Source organism: Convolutriloba macropyga, chromosome 6 (genome assembly GCF_964194025.1).
Source record: "Convolutriloba macropyga chromosome 6, txConMacr16.3, whole genome shotgun sequence".
Classification (NCBI taxonomy): Eukaryota; Metazoa; Xenacoelomorpha; order Acoela; family Convolutidae; genus Convolutriloba; species Convolutriloba macropyga.
Window position 1 is genome coordinate 38,651,441 of NC_134473.1, and position 21,262 is coordinate 38,672,702.

A 21,262-nucleotide genomic window follows, 5' to 3' on the forward strand; every position below is an offset into this window, starting at 1 on the left:
ACAGTAATAATATTATTTGAAAAGAGTTGAACCGACCAATTAAAGATTTGACTAGCGTCAAAAAAATCGAATTTTAGTGTCATCGAATTTGACATACAACGCAAAAATGTCCAACGATAATCAGATTTTCCTTTTTCTGGTTTGCTCTTTCCTTAGTACATTTGCTCAACAAGTTTGATTTCGAGAGACCGTTCTTCGAAAACATTAAGCCCTCTTTTATTAGCAAATGGTTTTTTCTGATAAAAAAACGCTGCAGTTAACAAAGCACAATGATTAATCGCTGAGGCATGACTAATCAGGCACTCCTCATATTAAAAAAAACTAGTTCTTTTTTCTATTCAGCATCTTATACAAAAGTAATATAAGCAATATATGGCAAATTGTGATAATGAAAATTTTGTAGAAGAATGCAAACTGTCTCGTAGCTCAAATATCATACATTGTACGCATAAATTACGCATTGCAAATTGTTTCAAGACAAAATTTTTAGCAAGTAAAATATGTAAAACATAGCCGGCAGATTGCCGGAATAGCTGCCAAAGAATAGACCTGTGTGCAATATAATAGAGATAGAAACAGATACAGATCTAAATTGAAAAAAAATCGACGCCACTCAAAAAACTAGGCTAAAAAACATCAGCGATAAATTAATAAAGCTTGTTAAAATTCATTCCACAGAAGCCTCTTATTAGGGACCTTTACTCCACATATGATTTCCTTTGAGCTTAAACAAATTCAATTTAAACTTAAGTTTTAAAGTGCAAAAGTCATTTTATTGAGTGAGGTAAGTCACGTATGATCAAAATCTAATCACGCAAATAACCTAAAAACTTTCGCTAAAGCGAGTGAGAAATGACGTCACGCGCGCAAATGCCGTTAGTGACAGGAAGAAGTCATTCATAAAATTTGACTTTTTCAACTTTGCTGTGTGAACAAATGTAATACGAAAAAAGAGCGTCAGACGACGGAACAAAAAAACATAGCAGGACAAGTCCTGACGTACAATTCAAAGAATTTTCATTGACTAAACAGAAAACTAGACAAAGAACGGACTATGAATGTTTTGGGAAAACCATTTAGAAAAAACTGTAATAATCAAAGTGAGAATGCCGCATGTGAACAAAAAACCACTAGCGAGAAAACGAATTTTTGTTCAAACACGGTTTTCTCACTATACTTTAAATTTAGAGCGAAAAAATTCACGCCGCAAAACCACTCGCTTTTTCGCTCCACTTCCTGTTTCGGCGTGACCAAAATCACTACTCCAATTTGACTTATGAGGTTCTCTGTCTGCTTTTCATGCCAACAAGACATAATTAAGAATCAGACCACACTAGATTGATACTCTTGCTTGAACAGCTTTGGTGGTTGGAGAAATATTTGGCGGTAGTGGCACATTTGAAAAAAGCTGACCAAGAGAGTCTCATAAATGAAAACAAGCCTAAGTGAAAACATACACAACAACATTTCGAGGAATTATAAATGATACAATCGAGGATGGACATCCAGTTCTTTCACAGTTCAATCGGTTAATGACTGTTTTTCCGTAAGTCAATTTATGAACGACATACCGCTCATGACTCTATCGAAGCATCATGAATTTCTGATGAAAACATCGGTATATTATCATTAAAGGCAAAGCTGAAAGCTTTTTTGTGGAATTGCGTTGCTTTCAAAAATTAAAACTGGTTACAAAATTTCGTAACTCAATTGGTAACCAAATTACACTTTATAGTATTTCACAATATGTATTGATAAACAACACGGTTTTACTGCTAATTATACACATATCTGCCCTTAATTGTAATTGGATTAAATCGTCGCTAACACTGGTTATTGTGTTTGAGTTAAAATTTTGAGAAATGTCATATTTTCGAGCAAATTTTCTAAAAATTAATATAATAAAAAAGGTGTTGCGCTACGTTCAAAATCGGAAATCTGGATACGAGCTCGATAATGTGGATTCCGCTATTCCTAATTTCTTAAGTTTGCTGAAGTTGGTTATAAATTTCCCTTCAAAATACCCTAGGTTTCGAATGTAATCCAGATTTGCAATAATTATGTAAACCCCGTGTAAAAACGTAGCAAATGGAAATGAATTAAATTCTCGGTCAAATTTGAACAAAGTATTTCAGATATGCCTTTGCATTATAAGTATTGCAAACTTAACAAAAATGTGAATTCTGTTTTCTGGCGAAAAATTTGAATTCTTCGAAAAAAAAATCTTTTTGCATGAAGAGCAGAAAGTTAGCATGAAGAGCAGAATGTTTTGTCATTAAAATTGCTGAGCTCTCGTTCCAAAGCCCTGAATTTAGGTTGATAAAAACAGGACGATGAAACCTACCCGGAAAATTTTATTCTCAAACAAGGGCACAAAAATCAACCAAAGAAGCTTTACAGCGGAGATAGAGAGCCAGTTAGCGATCCTCAATGTAGCATATGTTCAACTATGGATTTGTTGCAACTCAAGCAAATCTATTGTTCATTAGTCATAAGGAAGAGTAGTTCGCGTTTCGCGTCTTTTTAATCGAAGGCCCATTTGTTTCCTCTCTTCTTCACAATTTTTTCTAATACGGTAAAATAGTCTTAACAATTAAAAACATAGCTGGCAAATTACCAGAAAATAGCCGCAATAGCTTCATAGATCTGCAGTCTCAAAAAGAAGGTAAAAAGACAGACCAAAAAAGAAATTTATTCTTTTCATTAAGGGCTGAGATGTTAAATTTTGATTAAGAATCTGTATAACTTACTGCTGTTTCTATTAGCTGCTCTTAAAAAACCTTCAATTAGAGCAGCATGCACTCATTTGACCTTATCTCCTTCAATTAAAACAAAGAAAAGTCAATTTAAGCGTGAGGAAGTCTTTTTTAAAAGTGAGGGAAGTTACGTCTGACCAAAAATTTAATCACGCGAATGAACAAAAAACTAGCTCCACTAAGAGTGAAAAATGACGTCATGCACGCAATTTAATTGAAATTGCATGACCGAATGAACAAAAAGCAGATTTGAAGTGGTTGTGACGTCATATGTTGTAACAAAAATCTTTACGACGAAATAAATAAAAAAAACATAGCAGGACAAGTCCTGACGTACAATTCAAAGAATTTTCATTGACTTAACAAACAACCAGACCTAGAACGGACAATGAGTGAATTGGGAAAACCATTTCTAAAAAAATCAGATAAAAAAAAACAAAAAAAAAGAAAATCAATGTCAAAATGCTGCTAGGGAGAACAAAAAACAATTAGTGAGATATGTAAATTTGATTCTAACAAAAAACTAGGTCCAGAATTAGCTGTGAATGGATTTGAAAAACTATTTAGAAAAAAAATCCGATCCAAAAAATCGAAAAAACAGTAAACATCAGAGTGAAATTGCCGCATGTGAACAAAATACCATTACCGAGAAACCGAACTTTTGTTCAAACACCGTTTACTCACTCTACTTTAAAATTAGAGCGAAAAAAATTCACGCCGCAAAACCACTCGCTTTTTCGCTCCATTTCCTGTTGCGGCGTGACCAAAATCACCACTCCAATTTGACTTCAAAAATCATGAAAATGTGTGAACAGATCTTAAAAAAAGACAGCGCCCCAATACAATTCAAATTCTTTGAATTGTAAAAAACAGAAGGCCAATACTAGCCTCAGCTATCGCTTCGCGGCTATTAAAAAAACAAACCATTGGTCGATTCTACTTTTTTTGCCAAGGTAAGATCGAATAATTTTTGTTGACGTCTTACCAGTTACATTCGAAAAGCTCGCATTATTGTTCACGTTAAATAAAATGCTGGTCCGATTGAAAATCATTGTTTTTCAAAACCAAAAAAAAGACTTGTTTGTTACTCTCTTGATCAGATTTGAAACAATTTATTTCTTAGGAACCTATTTGTTTCCTCATAAAACTGTTGCGGTTTTTCTACTCGTAAAACAATACAAGGTGAACTCAAAGAAAAATGAACAAACCGGAAGTCAATAGATTGAGAGAAAAATAAAGAGAGCAGTCTTTGACACTCGGAACATTTTTTCTAATGTTAATTATCATTCCTGCTAATTGACAATGTACAAAACTTGGGTATATTCAGGTCTTACTACGCTTCTTTCTTTCACCTTAAAATATCCAATGATATCCCAAGGATAGATTTCCTATGATCTATTATAAGAGACCTATGATTAGAGGAGGAATGGTATTAAAATACAGATTTGGTTTTTTTTTATAACATTGATCCAATGATGAAATTCAATAGGAAGCTAACTCTGCGAACATCGTTTTCATTTCAGGCCTCTCGTTAATTTTTTCAATTTTGGTGTAAAAGTAGAAAACATACCCGTCAGATTGCCGGAAAATAGCCGCCGTTGATTCCAATAAACATGATTGGGATTGAAAGAATAGAAGATATTGAAAAAAAAATTTTGTACAAAAACATTTTTTAAGTCCGATTTATTTTGATGGCATTTCGTAGTTGAACATAACGTACTTCTGTTTCTTAGAGAGAGGCTACAGGGGCTACTATCAAAACCAATAAGCATTAGAGATGGTAACTAAGACTAATAGGAACGAAGTTCAAATAGCGGGCATCTAAAATTGGGCTTTATGGGTTTATCCCGTTTCTATTTCTGACTTCAATTTTTTATACTGACTCTGTTCATTTTGAATTGCTTTGCTGAGCAACTGATGTTGAAAATCACTTTTAGCAGAATGAGAGAAGAGAGAAACTAGCCTAGAGAAGTCAAAAACATTTCACGCAAAATGTTGAAAAAGCGGCAAAATGAGGTGAAGCAAAACATTTTTTATTCGACGAAGTAAAAAAAACATAGCAGGACAAATCCTGACGTACAATTCAAAGAATTATCATTGACTAAACAGAAAAATAGACCTAGAACGGACTATGAATGGATTGGGAAAACCATTTAGAAAAAAATCCGATCCAAAAATAGAAAAAACAGTAAAAATCAAAGTGAAATTGCCGCATGTGAACAAAATATCACTAGCGAGAAAGCGAATTTTTGTTCAAACACCGTTTTCTCACTCTACTTTAAATTTAGAGCGAAAAAATTTCACGCCGCAAAACCACTCGCTTTTTCGCTCCACTTCCTGTTTCGGCGTGACCAAAATCACTACTCCAATTTGACTTCAGAAATCATGAAAATGTGTGAACAGATCTTGAAAAAAAACATAGCCGGAAGAATTCCGGAAGCGGCTCGAAGCGTCAGAACGTCACCAACAAAACCTTTAATGCAGCGGAATCCATTACCATTTGTTTTAAACCAGTAACTCATTACCTCCCCAGGTCTGATCTAAAATTTGGTGACTTAAACCACTGTCACCAAGAGAAACAAAACGCAGCAAAGTTTTATATTATGGAAACATTTGATAAAGTTAAAAAAGTCCGAAGTACTTAACATGGTCAAAATACTGATAGGCTGAAAAAGCTGACAGTGCTATAAATTGCGCTCAAATAATTAATTCATGATTCTAATCTCCAAGATCGCGAAAGCAGACGGCAGATGATAAGCTTAGGAACTAAGTTAAATCTTTTCAAAAAAATGCTCAACGTTAGGAATCTGAAAATCAATACAATTACACTTTTAATCACTGCAATTAAGAAAAAAGAGCATATACTTCTTCCTTGTACATATGCTAGGCAACATGATTTCATACTAATCAAAAAATACATTGATCATAGAAAAGACATAAGCAGCGGAGGAATATTCAAAGGCAAAAAATCATATAAATTAAAACCAAGGCCGGAAGAAAGTTGCAGTAGCCATTAATAAGTGGATGTTTTGGAAAATTCTTGCTAGCAGGCTCTCAGTACTGCCTTATGTTGATGAAATCATTTGCAAACCAGAGAAATGACGAACGTCTAAGAAAAAACTGAAATCATTCAATTTTTTAACAACTGATAAAACCAATATACCGAAAAAAAGTAAGTGCCAGCAAGAGAATGATACAAAGTAGAATGTGAAGAATATGGACACAATGTAAGGAACACCGTAACAAAAAAGACATTCTTGATTTTTGAAAGTTAAAAATCAAATTTAAAAAAATCAAGAAAAACGAAAACATTTCATTTTTCAGCATTCGAGACATAGAAAAGAGAACGAGCCATCCGATGCAAAGATTTATCTTCTTGAAGAGAACAAAAAAATTGGAAAATAGATAAAAACACGAAATATCGGAACATTTCGCAAAAAAAATGGTTAAAAAACTTTTAAGACTGCATTTGTGAAAAAGTTTTAATTTTTTTCAAAAATTAAAAAATTTAACGCCAAAAAATGATTGAATTGTCATTGAGACGAAATTAAAGTCCCTCATGTTGCACAAAAAGACTATTTCTATTATTTAAAACCAAAATACAATAAAAAACTGACAAAAATCGGAAAAAATCTACCAAAATCGGATTTTCATATGTACAATTTGTTAAAACAAAAACAACATCGAGGTAGAAAGAGGCGTTGATTATATAAATTATTAAAAAAGAAGTTGCCATATTAACGGATTTTTGACAAAAAGATGGTAAAAAGATCCGAAAATGAAGAAATTAATAGAAAAAAGCCAAAAAAAATAAAAAATCAAGAATTATCTGCCAATTTTGAGCTTGAAACGCATCTTCAGGCTCTGCAAAACACTGTGGTATCAATTTCCGAGGTTGACATTTCAATATAGCATCGAATAAAAATTATTTCCACAAAAATCAAATTACAAGCAAAAAAAACTGGGCCATTTAGACGAAAAAACGGCTAAAAACGGATATCTATATGTGCCATTCAGTCAAAAACTACTTTTCAAAGTCAAAAAGTCATTCACTAAACGCGGCGCATGATCAAAAAACTTCTCTCGCTCAGAAAAAATTAGTTCACACGGCAATTTTACTCACTTTCGCTATTAGGTCAAAACAGCGTCTGAACGAATAGTACTTCAGGTAAAAAAAAACCTTAAGAAAACCAATACTCCTCTTCGAGTCGTAAAAAAAGACAGCGCCCCAATACAATTCAAATTCTTTGAATTGTAAAAAAAAATAGGAGCGCTATAATAGCCAGCTGAGAAGATGAGGGCGGCTGCTAATTACTATCAAAACTGATTAACACGCACTTAACGTCATAGAAGTTATAACTTCCTGTATTTTTGAGATTTTGGGAAACGGTGACTGAATATTGATTGTCTTTATTGTGTCGAAACTTTATTAATACCATGTCTCTATTGTGTTGTAGCTTAATTAATTCAAAGCTAAGTTAGCTGAAGCTATACAGATTAAAGCTTACTAGTGCATCCGAAGACAGGATCGTAGTCCGCAGTTTGCCCATTTGAGGTAAGAGAGACATAGTTGTCTGCGTGGGTATAGGGTGCATAGAGACTGTAGATGGTGAGGGTGGGGGTCACTCCTGGGGGTTGCCAGAATGAACGAGCCTCCACTTGGTATGGGTGACCAGGTATCAAATTGTCCAGGGTAACGAAGTCAAGGGTCTCGTTAGCCGAGACTGTTGCGTCGGCAAATGGAGATTCGGACAACTCTGTTCTTCTGTAGGAATAGCACTTTGTTTTAAAGTTTGTATACTACCTATTATACTAACTATAAGATGGAATACCATTTTTCAGACTTCATTTTTACTATGATTTGAAGTGAAATTCAGACATCTTTTTGCTTTATAATTTGCCATGAAAAGTTTAAAATACGGGTGAACAGACAAAACGGTCCTGGGCAAAACAGTTCCGAACGGCGACATGATCATAGTACCGGTCAGTTTAAAATTGCCAACTTGGAGCTTCATGTCCGAGCTGAGACATTCAAAGAATCAGGTCCGGAGAGATATAGGCCCTGATTTGCATTATATAACATGACACAAAACACAGCTGATATAATGGCTTGTACTCACAGAGTTGTCTCATATGTCAATCCACTGTCTGGCTGTGTGTAGTCCACTCTAATCTGGGTTGTGGGGTCACTGTCACCTGGTCTAATGCTAGAGATTGCTATCGGAGATGGTCCTGAACACAAAATTTAGGTTTCATTTTTTAAAAAAAAACTATAAGACTAAATTAATTTGTATCATTTAATCTTACATTATGATTAGATTGTTTAGTTATATCGTTTATTCTTAAGTGACATTAATCTCAATATTGCTGGTTTCCCCAATAAGCTTTCCCCAATATTGCTGGCACTTGTCTCAGTTTCCAATGATATGCAGTCCCTTGTGAATTAGAGAGACATGAAGAAAAATGTTATTGGTAAATGATTGCATAAATTGGTGATTAGAAAAACCTACTGATATCAGGGCAAACAAGAAAGTTTGATATACTGAATTAGATGTTAAAGGTTACCAATAAAGAACTGTAAGGCAAGTGATAGGCTAAATGGACTTATTTTCGTGAGGGGGGGGGGGGGGGGGGGGGTGAAAAAAACTTGTTCAAAACTGTGACTGGAATACTATATCCTTTACTCATATGGGTTTTGATTTAGAACTCAAGTAATTTAATTTTTGTGATGTTGAAACTGTTATTTGTTGCCAGACTGCTCTCAAGACACTTGAAGGATAATTGGTGTGCATGTTTGTCTCTCTCAAGCTTGTAGCCGAAAAATCCTAACTCTCTGCTGTATTTTGAATATACATTTTAATTTCAATGTCAGATATACAATACCATGGCCAAGTGAGTACAAAGATGATGAAAAAAAAACTGTTATAAAAAGGTAAAATACATTAAATAATTACAATTTCAAAAGATATTTTTTTAAATTTTTGGAAATACATTAATAGTATTATGTGCAATCTCACTTGTGTAGCATGTGACCTGTTTGCGCTCTCGTGTGAGGTCACTATCGAAACTCATCAAAGTATCTGTAGCATCCAGGGTCACATTGCTGGTCACAGATTCTTCCAACCTGTAAACGACAAAAACACACTACTCAACCAGGACATTCGGAGAACACATTTTGAAATTTTCATTAAAAGCCGAGGTTGAGAAATGATCGGAGAAAAGTTCGAAATGATTTTTGACCGCGTCCTTTCACGAAATTCGATCAAGACTACATTTTTTATTGCAATTTGGCCAAAAATGATACAAATGGCCGGACTCCTCTGAATAAAGTTTGAACGAAGAAATACAAAATAAACATTTTTCTACTGCCTCCTTTATATTTTTTTTAATCAATTCCGATCTTTTCGTTCACTTGTTTATTTGCGGTCAATTTTGGTCAATTTTAATTAATTTTCCCATCAAATTTCAGTCATTGCTAGCAACTTTTTTCAATTACGATGATTCTGATCAATACACAAGACACTTGGCAAAAAGCTGTTTTTGAGATTTGGAGCTCTTTTTTTTAAAACAAGGTGGCTCGTTAATGTGCGTTTGCACATGATGTTCCGACCCGAGCTCATCTACATTTTTGACTTAATTGTCAACCAAATGAAGAAATAACAAAAATAGATGTTTGAGTTTAAAGCAATCGATTCACAATCTATCTACTAATTGAATTACATAATCCCATGCCTTATTACAGCGCCAATGAGAGTTGGCCTTAAAGAGACTACGAGACAAAAAAAACAACCAAAAAAATTAGCAAAAACAAAAACTTCACGGCGAAAACCGAATATCTAAATTTAAAAGCACATAGTAACAACGTCAAAATGCTGTCAGATAAAACCTTAACTCTTAATATTTAACTTTTCCTAATTATACAGCGGGCGGAAATATGTTACAAGTACAGAAAGAGAACGATCAATGAGGCGAAGTTCAAAAATTAATCAGCATTTTTAAACCAAGAAATTTCAAAAGTCATAAAAATTATTAGCTTTTAACTAATTAACCCGTGATAAATTACTAAAAAACTACTACAAAACGAAAAAACTTTGGGATGTTTAAGCTTTAGAAACGAACTAAAGAAAAACCTAAAAAATTGGAAACGATTTGCGAAAACACAAACTATTGCTACCATTAAAATCATTAGCTATTATCTGAATATTATGTAATTTTAATTCAATTCTTATTTCTACTATTTTAGCTACAGGAATCACACTGAGAGATTAAATATTTTTTTTGGCCGTATTCGTAAACGATTGGGATCTGTTACTACGCGATTGTTCTGTAAGAAGAGAAAAAGAAGCGCAAAAAATGACCACTCAAAAAACGTTTATAAAAACGCATATAAACCAACAAACAAAGCATCGGTGACAAATAATATTAGTAGAGATGTTATTTTTTGAGATAAAAAAATGGATGTGACCTCTCATTGATGAAACTAAGTTACAATTTGACGAAAAGTTACAATTTGACAAAAACTGAAAAGTTTGAAAAATGTTTGAAAATGTATATCATAAATTTTAAGACTAAAGGCTATAAACTGGCTAACTGATTCGAGTAGCATCATTATTTCAATCATCAAATACCAGCCTAAGAGACTTGTCAGCAATTTACGGCCACCTAAAGAACAATAACAGGCAAATACAGCAATTTCGAGAAAAAGAAACTGAGCGAGAAAAGTGTCGAAGGCATTAAAAAACGAATTTTTCACAAATAACTTTTCTATGTGCAGTTAATTTTTTAACAGCAATAGGAATCCTTTTTAATCAATACAGCTTCAAAATATCAAATATAAACAAATACATTAGAACCACGAAATTTTTGAGAAAACTCGTAGTATCAACGACATTAGTTTCATTATCTTTCAACGGAATCCACTAAATACGCTAAATTATGCCTCTAAGGGACAACAAGTTTGTTGGCCATTCATATTTGGTCAATAAGAACTTAAAAAAAATTATTGAAGATGAAAACAAAACGAAGACAGGCAACAATAATAAAATTCAATGGAAAAGTGCCAGAGGAAAGTGTCGAAGCAATTTAAATCGTAAGTTCTTCACTGAAAACTTTATTTATGATCCGTTGAATGTCTTCCCTAAACCAATGGGAACTATCATTAATAGGATAATGTGATAAAAATTCAAAAGGATCCAAAATAAAGAAAAGTACCTGAAAATTAAAATATATTATGAAAACTATTGGCATTGAATTTTTAAATTTAATAGGTAGAAGATGAAATCGCCAACCAGATTATTTTTGGCTGCACTAGAAAAAAAAATTTCACTAGAAATAAAAGAAGAGTGACTGACAGTTCACGTAAAAATTTCGGATTGGTTAATGTTCAAAAGATTTTCGAAAAACTTTCTTTAAAGTCTTAACAGCCATTAAACTCAAGAGCTTTTAACGGAGGTCAATAACTACGCTCAGAAATAACACACTGGCGGAAATAAGATGTTGCTTATGCATAGATAATCAATAAGAGATCACAAAAATTCTTAAGACTACGAAAAAAACAACAAAAACAAGAAACAACCAAAACTCAGTAGAAAAGTGCGAGAAGAAAATTTAAAGCCATTTAAACCGTTAGCTTTTCTCTGAAAACTTTATCTATGATCCACTGAATGTCTTTTTCAAGCTAATGGAATTAGAATAAAATTTGGATAATGTGTGTAGTATTTGGATAATGTGATAAGACTAGCCAATAATACGAAAATATGGAAGATTTTTTTAAAAAAATTTGAATTCTTGTGTTGTTGAAGTCTTATAATCATTAGTTAGAAGTTAAAAACGCCAACGAAATTTGTTTTAGTTTTAGTACAAAGCAAGTGGGTTCTGTCAGTACTGAGAATGAATAACAGTTTACAAAAATTTTAAGATTGGTTGATGTTCAAAAATTTTTCGAAAAATTATTTTTAAACTCCTAACAGCCATTAAATTCAATAAATGTCAACTGATCTCAATAAATACGCTCAAACATGTGTCAATAGAAGTATGAGAATGTTTGTTTTGCATAGATGATCAATAAGACATCACAACAAGTCTTATGACTATGAAAACAACATCAGTATCAGGCAAAAACCAAAAACTCAGTAGAGAAGTGCGAGAAAAGGTCTTAGCCATTTGAAACCATAAGCTTTCCTCTGAAAAATTTATCTGTGATCCACTGAACGTCTTGTTGAAGCCAAAAAGAGCTGTCAATTTTAGGATATTGTGATAAGATTTTAAAATTAACCAATAATACGGAAAAATCCAAAAAAAAAATTTAAATTTTTTGAAATATTGTGTCATTGAAGTCATTTATACTAAAAATTAGAAGATAAAACCTCCAGCTAGATCAAATTTAGTTACAGTAAGACGGAAGAGGGTGCTGTCATCACAGAAACTGACTGACAGTTCACGATAACAAGTTTATGATTTGTTAAAGTTCGAAAAATTTTTCCGAAAAACTTTTTTTGAAGTCTTAACAGCCATTAGCTGTCCACTCAAAGCACTAGATATGCTCACTTAAATCTCATTACGGAATATATTGCAATGTTAGTCAATAAGTCCTTGCCATAAGACTCCAAAAAAATAGTAAAGCCTCAAAAAGAAATTCAAAAATTCATTTAAAATTACGAAAACTCAGAGTCGATTTTAAAAAAAACATGAGCAATTACTTGAAAACGATTTTTTTCGTTCATTGGTTTTCATTTGACTGTAAAGGAGGTTTTTCATTAACGGAACCTCTTTATGAAAAAAGACTTATCTCTAGGTGACTTAAAAAAGCAAAAAAAAAGTAGAGAAGTTTCATTAAAAAAAAGCTGTCAAATATATTTAAAACTTTTTTTTTAATTTTAAGCTCCCTATCAGACAAAAATTAGTCTTTTTATCGCCTTAAGTCTGTTAGGAACACAAAATTGGATCATTTTTGGCAAGAAATTTGAGTTTGAAAAACTATTTTTAAGAAAATATCTTAATTTGAAGAAAAATCACACTAAAAGTGAACAAATATCCCGTGTTGACACAAAACTTCAATCCTCGATACCTCCTCGAAAAAAAACGAAAATCAAAAAAATCTTTTTTATTTTGAATTGTACGCTGGACCAGCTTTTAAATGATACCACTCACGTTTCTCTGCGATGAATATATCGATCGGCCAAAATTGACTGAACAAAAAAAACCCATTTGAGTATATAGTTCCTCCCCCCCCCCACAAGTGGGGTCGGAACAAAAATTGTTTGTCATTGTATTCCATGTTACATTACAACTTTTTTTATTAGTAAACTCTTGACATTCACAGTTAATAACAGTCACACAATATTGAAAAATGGAACCCCATTTTCTCTAAATAGTTTTTAAAAATTCCGCATTCTAGAGCATGCAATTGGAAAAAAGAGAAGAAAGCAAACAGCAAATTAAATAGGCTGAAGCGTTTGGTATCATTCGCCTTAGCATTAACGGGTTTTTGTTACAATAATCAAAAATAATTTGAGAACCAAGGAGTATAAAGATTTGAATTCATAAACTAATAAAACTACATAGTAATGGATAAAGGCGTTATTCTTGTGATCCAAGGACCAAATAAAACGTTTCAAAAGTTTTTAAAAAGACAGATAGCAGGTTAAAACAAACGTATACCATGACTCAAAATTTCTTTGGACTGAAAAACTAGAAGAAAGAATTGTTCAGGCAATATTTGTATATATTTGACGGTGTATATATTTGACGGTTTGTATATATGTTTGACGGTGGAATAAATAAATATGCTAGAAGTCACAACATTTCGTCATTAGTTTTCACCTTAATGCAAACTTTTAGTGGTTATGGTTTAATAAAAATTTTATGTTGCTCAGTAAACAGCAATTAATTTACTTCGGCGCGTAAATGCCAAATCTTTAGATACATGTACTAAAGAAGAGATCAAACTGGGTGTATATAGAAATGATAAAAACGCCTGATTTCCAAGTAATTTAACATGCTGCGTTACTTTGTTACATTGCTAAACTCTGGCATTCTATACTTAAAGTTTGAAATTTAAAACTTCCTAAGATGAGATTGTTTTTGAATCAGTCGGTAAATGCATGCCTCTATTTAGGTTGAAATTGAAGTTAGGAGAAAAAATGGCTTGAAGAAAATTGTAATCAAGAACCAAAGTAAATAAAAACGGTTTTAAATCGTTTTTTTAACAAAATTCCTGTTGATAGAAGAGTACTCTTCGATAGCAGCTACCGCTGAAAAATTTAACTACCGCTGAACTTACTCAACTACCGGTGAGTAAGTATAATATTTTTCACTTATTTTCTGGTTTAGATTCGAAGTACACTGATTTTTTTAGACAATGGTTTTTCAGCAAAAAAAAAATATTGCGAGAAATTCAAAAATGATTTTAATTATAATAAAGCTAACTGAAAATTATAATTATTTCATTTAGTATTAGAAAATTGTCTCAATTTGTTTTTTTGTGGTCATTGATCTTTTGGAGCATATATTTCAAAGAATTTGTAAGCCTTCATCTTGTAGCATTTCTAAGACAACATAATATAATTGTTATGGCAATTTTATTTAAATTGATTGCGTCCCAAATTGAGATGCGAGCTTAAATTATCAAGAAGTAATCACTTACTCTAAATAGCTTTTAATTGTTTTGAATAATTTAATCTACAGCAAACAGTTTTTTTCAAAAAACTAAGTTAGAATACCCGTGTAAAAGTCAAACGGTATTTCTAAGTCAATTTTACGGGCAAACTGATGCTCAACAAGTCACGAATTTGGGTTGAAATTTTAAAAAAAAACTATTGTTTGCAAATGAGACAGCGAATTTTCCGGTTAAATATTTGTAACTGGCTAGATTATTTAAAGTGAAAAAACAAGAATATTGGTAGAGATGAAACCATAGCGAGTGCTTGAGTCAAGCAGTTTGGTTGTTAGAAAAGACAATTCCGTGTAAGAAGTCGATCAAGTTTAAGCTCACTTGCTAATGTGCGCAACTGGATATTTCTTATTCTGTCGAGTTAACGACTAAATAAATTTTTCAGCGTTGTCGTGATCCATATAATAAGTGTCTATGCTGTTTAATAAAATGAAAAAAACATAGCTAACGGATTGTCAAAATAACCACATCAGCTTCGTTAATCTGCAGTTTTAAAAAGATAGTGAAACAAACAAGCCAAAATAGAAACTTCTTTTAAAAAAACTGAGATGCTATATTTTGATTAAGAATTTGTTTAATTTATTGATGCTTTTATTATATGCCCTCAAATACCCTTCAATTAGAGCAACAAGCTTTCAATCGACCTAGTCTTTGTTAATTTAAGTAAGAAAAATCAATTTTAAGGTAACGAAGTCATTTTGAAAGTATGGTAAGTCATGAGTGACCAAAAATCAAATCAATCGATTTGAACAATAAAACATGCTGCATTAAGAGTGACACGCACGCAATTCAATTGAAATTGCGTGAAAGAATGAGCAAACGCAGATTTGAAGGAATTGTACTTAATATGGTAGCAACAAAAATCTCTTGACAAAATTTAAAGTTTCAAAAAAAGAAGGACAATGATAACGTCAGGTATTGCTTTGCAGCTATTAAAAACAGGTTGAGAAGTTTTTCAGCATTTTTTTCATGAAATTGTTGTTCTCTGGTTTTTCTAATATTGAAGGAATCAAAACAATTAACATTGTGCCATTTGAATAGTTCTGACACAATAACATAATTAATAACGGAATTTCCTTCTGTAAGTTTCAAAGATAAGGGATTTTTTGAAAGTGTATTTTTGGTTAACTCTTTCAGGTGATTTTTGACTTTTATCGTACAATATTGAACAACTTTCTGACAACGTTACTACTTCATTTAAACTTTATTATGCAATACAGCGCATAATATGTTCAAGACATTTTATCAGGCCTCAAACAATGAAAACTCAAGATGGTTGAACTCGATCAAAATTTTTGTTTCAATCGCAAAATGATCTTAAGAACTATGACTTCTAAGACAATAAATTAAGCGTATAATAGGTTTTTGAAGATTTATTACACTAGCGTTAGGCATCAAGATGAGAATTAGGCATCTCATTAGGAACTGCCCAGTTGTAAGCTTACCTTCCGTTCGTTATTGAATTTGTACCATAAAGCTGAACATCCAAGTTGATTTTATCGTCTGGGCATGTTAGTCCTATGGCTACTTCACAAGTGTAAGCAGTTTTTGGGTTGGGCAATTGACCAAATGTGTGATTGAGAGTGGTGTAGTCATCGAAGAGTTGATCAGTGAGCTGTCCATTGACATAGAGGAATACAGTGGTGTTGACTCTTCCATACTTGGGGTGGGAGACAGTGCCTGCATAAGAGTAGTCATCAACGGTCCACGTGATCCCTGTTGAGTTGTGCTCTGTTGGGAACCACGACACACTCGACGGGTTAGGAGGGTCTGAAATGGGGTTCAAGATAACACGTTAATGACAAATAACAAACAAACATGCTTGCTCAATCTGTGAGAAAAAAATTAGGGAGATCGCTTTGTTCCTCTTCAAAAAGCGAGGATTGTCAACTCAGACCCGCGTGTTGGGGTTTTTGATCCTTTCCACCATGAAGAATTGCACTTTGCAAATTGCACTTTAAGTTCGACGTTATTGCACTTTTGTTGCGCTTTTTCCAGTATTATTATCAGAACGAACAAGTTAATTCACTTTTAAATTTTAACAAGTTAATTCCACTTTATCTACTCTGCAAGCCTATCACGGATACGCTGAAATTTCAATATTAATTTGACTTTTTTCAGTCCAATATTTGAGTCCACTTTCTTCCAATATCTTTCCACATGATTGAATTCAGTATCAAGATAACTAATTTAAAAAAATGATAGGTTCATACTCAGAAAATTAAATGTGGAAAATAACGACGTAGAAATGAAAATTTCTATATTTTTTTAAGATGATTACACTGATATATCATCTTCATTTTTCATTTTTTATCCTACAATTCCACTCCTAGTACTGACTCATAACTCAAGCTTTTGAAAGTAAACCTTTTCCCTTTTCGGAACGTTTTCACTTTTTCCGCTATTTTCACCAATATTTAACGCTAGACTCCTCAAACCGAGCAACTTGTATCAGTAGACATTCCCAAAATTCCTCTCTGGGTGTGTTTTGGGATCATTGCAATTAGACCGCTAATTTGCATGGGGGTATTTTTTAAACTAAAAAATTTTATGTTTAATACACATGAATACTTCCATATATCAACCTGATTTATAGTTTTTTTTCTACGTATAAACGCCATCGATTGATGTCTATATTGAACTCATTCATCACGCTTCTGATCCGCAATAAATTACAAACCAACTCATCATTTTTATTTTAAACCATCACGGTTAAAACTTGCAGTTAAAAACCTTTTAAAATTTTGTTGGGTTTCCCAGTTATTAAACATAATTGGCAGAATGCTGGCAAATATCCGCCGTTGACCCAGCTGACCAACGTTGAGATTGGAACAGTTAGGGAAAAATAAAGAGGAACAACTGACGATTGCCTAAAGTGTCAAAAAGTGTTCTAATTTGGACTGTAGTTTCATTAGGTTCAATAAACACAGTGAATTCAGTTTCTGAATGGTTGAGTTACAAACCGACAGCTCAATACTGAAACCAATTAGCAGTTTACTCTACGAAACTTTGACAACTTTTTTAGGCTATTTCGTTTTTATTTCGCTTTTTGACCTTGGTCGCATTTGCGTAATTTTAATGCTTGAATTCTCAACCTAATTCTACTGAAACAGTGAGTGAGGTAGGTCAGAAGTCAAGCGTGCATTTATGTCTCATGTGTGACTTATGAAAAACGAAAAATGGTGGACCGAATTTTAAAAAGAGACCATCTAAAAAATAGCCGTTGAGAGGGCTATTATAAATTAAACAAAACTAGTTTTTTCGCCATTAAATAGTTTCTAACAAAAAACTTTCTTCTGGAAGTGATTAATCTAGTCTCAGGCAGCAAATGCGTCTACCTTGTTTTTTCGGGTAAAAATAATTGATACTCTCTATATTGATTTTGAGTTTTGGGGTTATCTTTGATAAACCGACGTTTCGATTGTGGACACAATGTCGGATAATGCTACCATGACAATGAACACACCTAGAGTCATCAGAGCTATCAGAGCAATATAAGGACAATTGTTCAACCAACAGCACTGATGAAAGAGAGGGTGAAATCTATCTACATTGAGCTGATTTTTCATTGAGCTTTTGTTTCTCCTTAGAGAATTGGCAGTAAGGCTCAACATAACTGAAATGTAAACATGCAATTATTTCTTGCTTTCAATTCAATAATTGTTGATAAAATGTTGTTTGTAACTAGATCGAAAATTTATCGCTTTTTTACAGGTATTCATCAAATTAACCGTCTAATGGTCAGCAGTAGGCAGTGATTTGAAACTGAGGATTTGAACTGTTCTAATACAATCATTGCTTAAACTTGTCTACTAACACTGCCAACAGGAATTTTTTAAGAAATGCGATACGTGATTTGATAGTTATTCGAGTTTCTCGGCACCAATGGATATAATAGACAATACAATGAAATGGTTTTAAAAAATCGTACATAGATAAAGATAAACCCAAAGTTCTGTAAATTTTTCACAATTTGAAATTGATACTTTTAGTCATTTAAACCTTTTTTCACTCAACGGAAATGAATTGAATAAACAGTCACGTTTAGTTTCGAAAAAAATTCTGAACATTTTTGTTGAAGTTTGCCCTTTGGCTGAAATAAGCACCTTCGCTAAAAAAACAAAGATGCTGGAACAAAATGAAAAGAAATATTTATAGCTCAAAGTTTTAGAGTTGATCTTTTTTATATTGTAACTATCTGGATAGTGACATACATAAAACTTGAGAAACAGAAAAAATATAGTTTTCTGCGTGATTTTTTTCTCAGGAAATGATTTTTCTCAAAAAATGATAAAATTTTATCGGAGATTAGTCTATCTTCATGATTTTTTATGGGTTGATTTATCTTTAAACTGACTGGTTCAAAGTAAAACCAGCCTCGCATGCAGCCGCAGAGGGTGAAAACAATTAGGCGGTACTATAACTCCTATTATTTGAACGTAGGTACCGAGCGCTAAGATAAACCAGGATTAGAACATCGTTCAAAATCAAGAATGAACAGACGATCTCAAACGATATCAGAGCTATGATCTTCTCTTCCCATTTCTAGAGCTTGACTTATGAAAAGACTGTAAAAGTCTAGTGCGGGGGGGCGATATTGCGATATTGACTAAATTTACACGGTCGAGGTTCCTATTTAAGGTAGAGCATGACCAGCCGATATGCAAACTTTGACTACGGTCTTCGACAGTATAAAAGAGCGCAACCCAGTAGGTTGATAATCATTTGGTCATGGGCGAGGACCTCCTCGGCCTGAGGAAGAAATGTTGTACTGAAGAAATGTGTGAAAACCGGCGACAAGATTATGTAAACTTACACGTGCAAGCTGTTCTTTCCCTGAAGTAGAAGTTGTATATACTATGACGTCCTGAAATTGTGCTGTATATATTGATATGAGTGGCATCGTATCCATTGAATGACCTTCCTCTCCAGGCATCTTCCCTGTTACTCGTATTGTACAGTGGGAAGTAGGCGGTGTCGTTCCTCTCTCCATAGAACACTTCTGATTCCAGGGCTAGTCTGTCTGAATCGTAGATCTCCACTCCCAAATGGACTACTGACACTTCGTATGTGTACAGACTGGCTGGCTGTAGATCTATCAACAATAGTGAAAGCTCAGTTTCTAACTGATGCAGTTTTTCATCAACTCTTCATGCTACCACCAACAGTTGTTACACAACTTATCGATCAAATAACTTGTCAAAGCGCGATGAATACTAAAACAATTGTGAAACTGTAAAACAATTGTTTTTCATTACTTGAACGAGCCAAAGTCTGGATCACTAACTTTTTGGTCTTTCTGAGTCTTTTCATAAATTGAGCGAGCCAAAGTCAGTATCACATTGCATTTTGGTCTGGACGGGTCTTTTCATAAGCGTTTTTGAACGGGCACATGAATGCACCGAACATAGGCATTTTTGGTCTGCCTAGGTGTTTTCATAGGCAAAAATATCTGCATGGGTATTTTCATAAGGACTTTTGAACGAGGACCTCAAACTGGGTCTGCTTTGGGACTAGAATGCTTTCTTCCGCCTCTCTTTTCTCTCAGTGGTGAGAATGGAGTGGCGGAAGAACGTTGTCTTATCTGTTAATTGCATTGTGGAGGAAGTTATGCAAATGTTGTAATCACAACGAGAGTTGACTAAAACCACTACTAAATCTTTTTATCACCCCATCCAAGTTATTCAACAACTCGGCTTCGTCTCGAAGTTTGATAACTTCTCGATGGCTATAACAACCGTGCCGTCATATTCATTACAACGCCAGCCTTATAATAATCAAAAAAAATTAAAATGTTAAAGAGAACTGTAATGAACTCTTAAATTGACCTAAGTAGTCACAGAAATGGACACGTCCAATAGCAATTCTTAAGAGTGAACTTTTATCAATTATTGACGTCAAATCCAAATGCCTTTTCAAAAATCTGTCTACCGTCAGAAATTATAAGGTTTTCAAAGGCCGCCTGGGGTAACGCAGATTTACCTTACCAATGCTAATTCTTACTACTTCACAAAGATAACTACTTAATTATCGATTCGAACGCTTATAAAGTCTTCATGTAATTGGTTAGTATAGCCATTGAACCGAACCGTTTTCCGAACCGTTTTCTAAACCGATGTCCGAACCGAAAACGTTTTCCAAACCAATTTGACCTCCTAATTCAAAAAATTATGTTACTACAACTTCATATGTTAGGGGGTGTAAGCCGGCGCAACTACTCTGAAATTGGACCAGTACTAGATTTGAACCAGCGTTTCTTTTTTACAAGTCTTGTGGGCTAACCATTACAGCAACTTATATTAAAGCCTCAAACATGTGCATGTACATCTCTTATAACGCAATTTCATCTTTTTAATTGTTCCCCAAGGCCTCATTTCTCTAGCTAAGAATACGGTGAACAAGTAGAGCTTTTTGTAAGGCAAAGCCAAACTTGTTTTATGCACAATATACATTAGCTTGTGCTCTCGTATCTTCCAAACATTTTATACCTAAAATCAAGTTTTTCATTCGATAATCAATGCAGGTCGTGATATGACACAATATAGTAGTTTCCTTGGTTCTTGGATCAATAGTTTTTTTTGTCTATCTTGATAAAAAATTTATCGGGATTTACAGAAAAATCTCGTCTCAAGTTCCAGGGAAGGTATTTAAGTATATGGCAACAATTTTTGATTCTTATCGCTATTTATTTATTTGCAAGATTCAAGACTTGATAACCCATGATCAAATTTTGCTAAGAGCTTGAAACAAACAATTTTTGGTTAATTTCAACTGATACATGTAAAAACCTGATCAAGAAAAACTAATTTAACCCCCCGACAGCAATTGCAAACAC

The 21,262-nt window shown here is 33.4% G+C and overlaps 1 protein-coding gene across 1 annotated transcript in view; it reads right to left on the minus strand.

Annotated features, from left to right (window-relative positions):
- LOC142341666 (uncharacterized) overlaps positions 1 to 21,262 on the minus strand; it is a 159,122-nt gene that overhangs the window by 43,777 nt on the left and 94,083 nt on the right. The window contains exons 32-36 of the mRNA XM_075392792.1: positions 19,244 to 19,522; positions 15,873 to 16,197; positions 8,774 to 8,880; positions 7,877 to 7,988; positions 7,265 to 7,521 (exon numbers count right to left, since the gene is read on the minus strand). Of these exons, the coding sequence (XP_075248907.1) occupies positions 7,265 to 7,521; positions 7,877 to 7,988; positions 8,774 to 8,880; positions 15,873 to 16,197; positions 19,244 to 19,522 (1,080 nt within the window). The remainder of the gene's footprint in view (positions 1 to 7,264; positions 7,522 to 7,876; positions 7,989 to 8,773; positions 8,881 to 15,872; positions 16,198 to 19,243; positions 19,523 to 21,262) is intronic.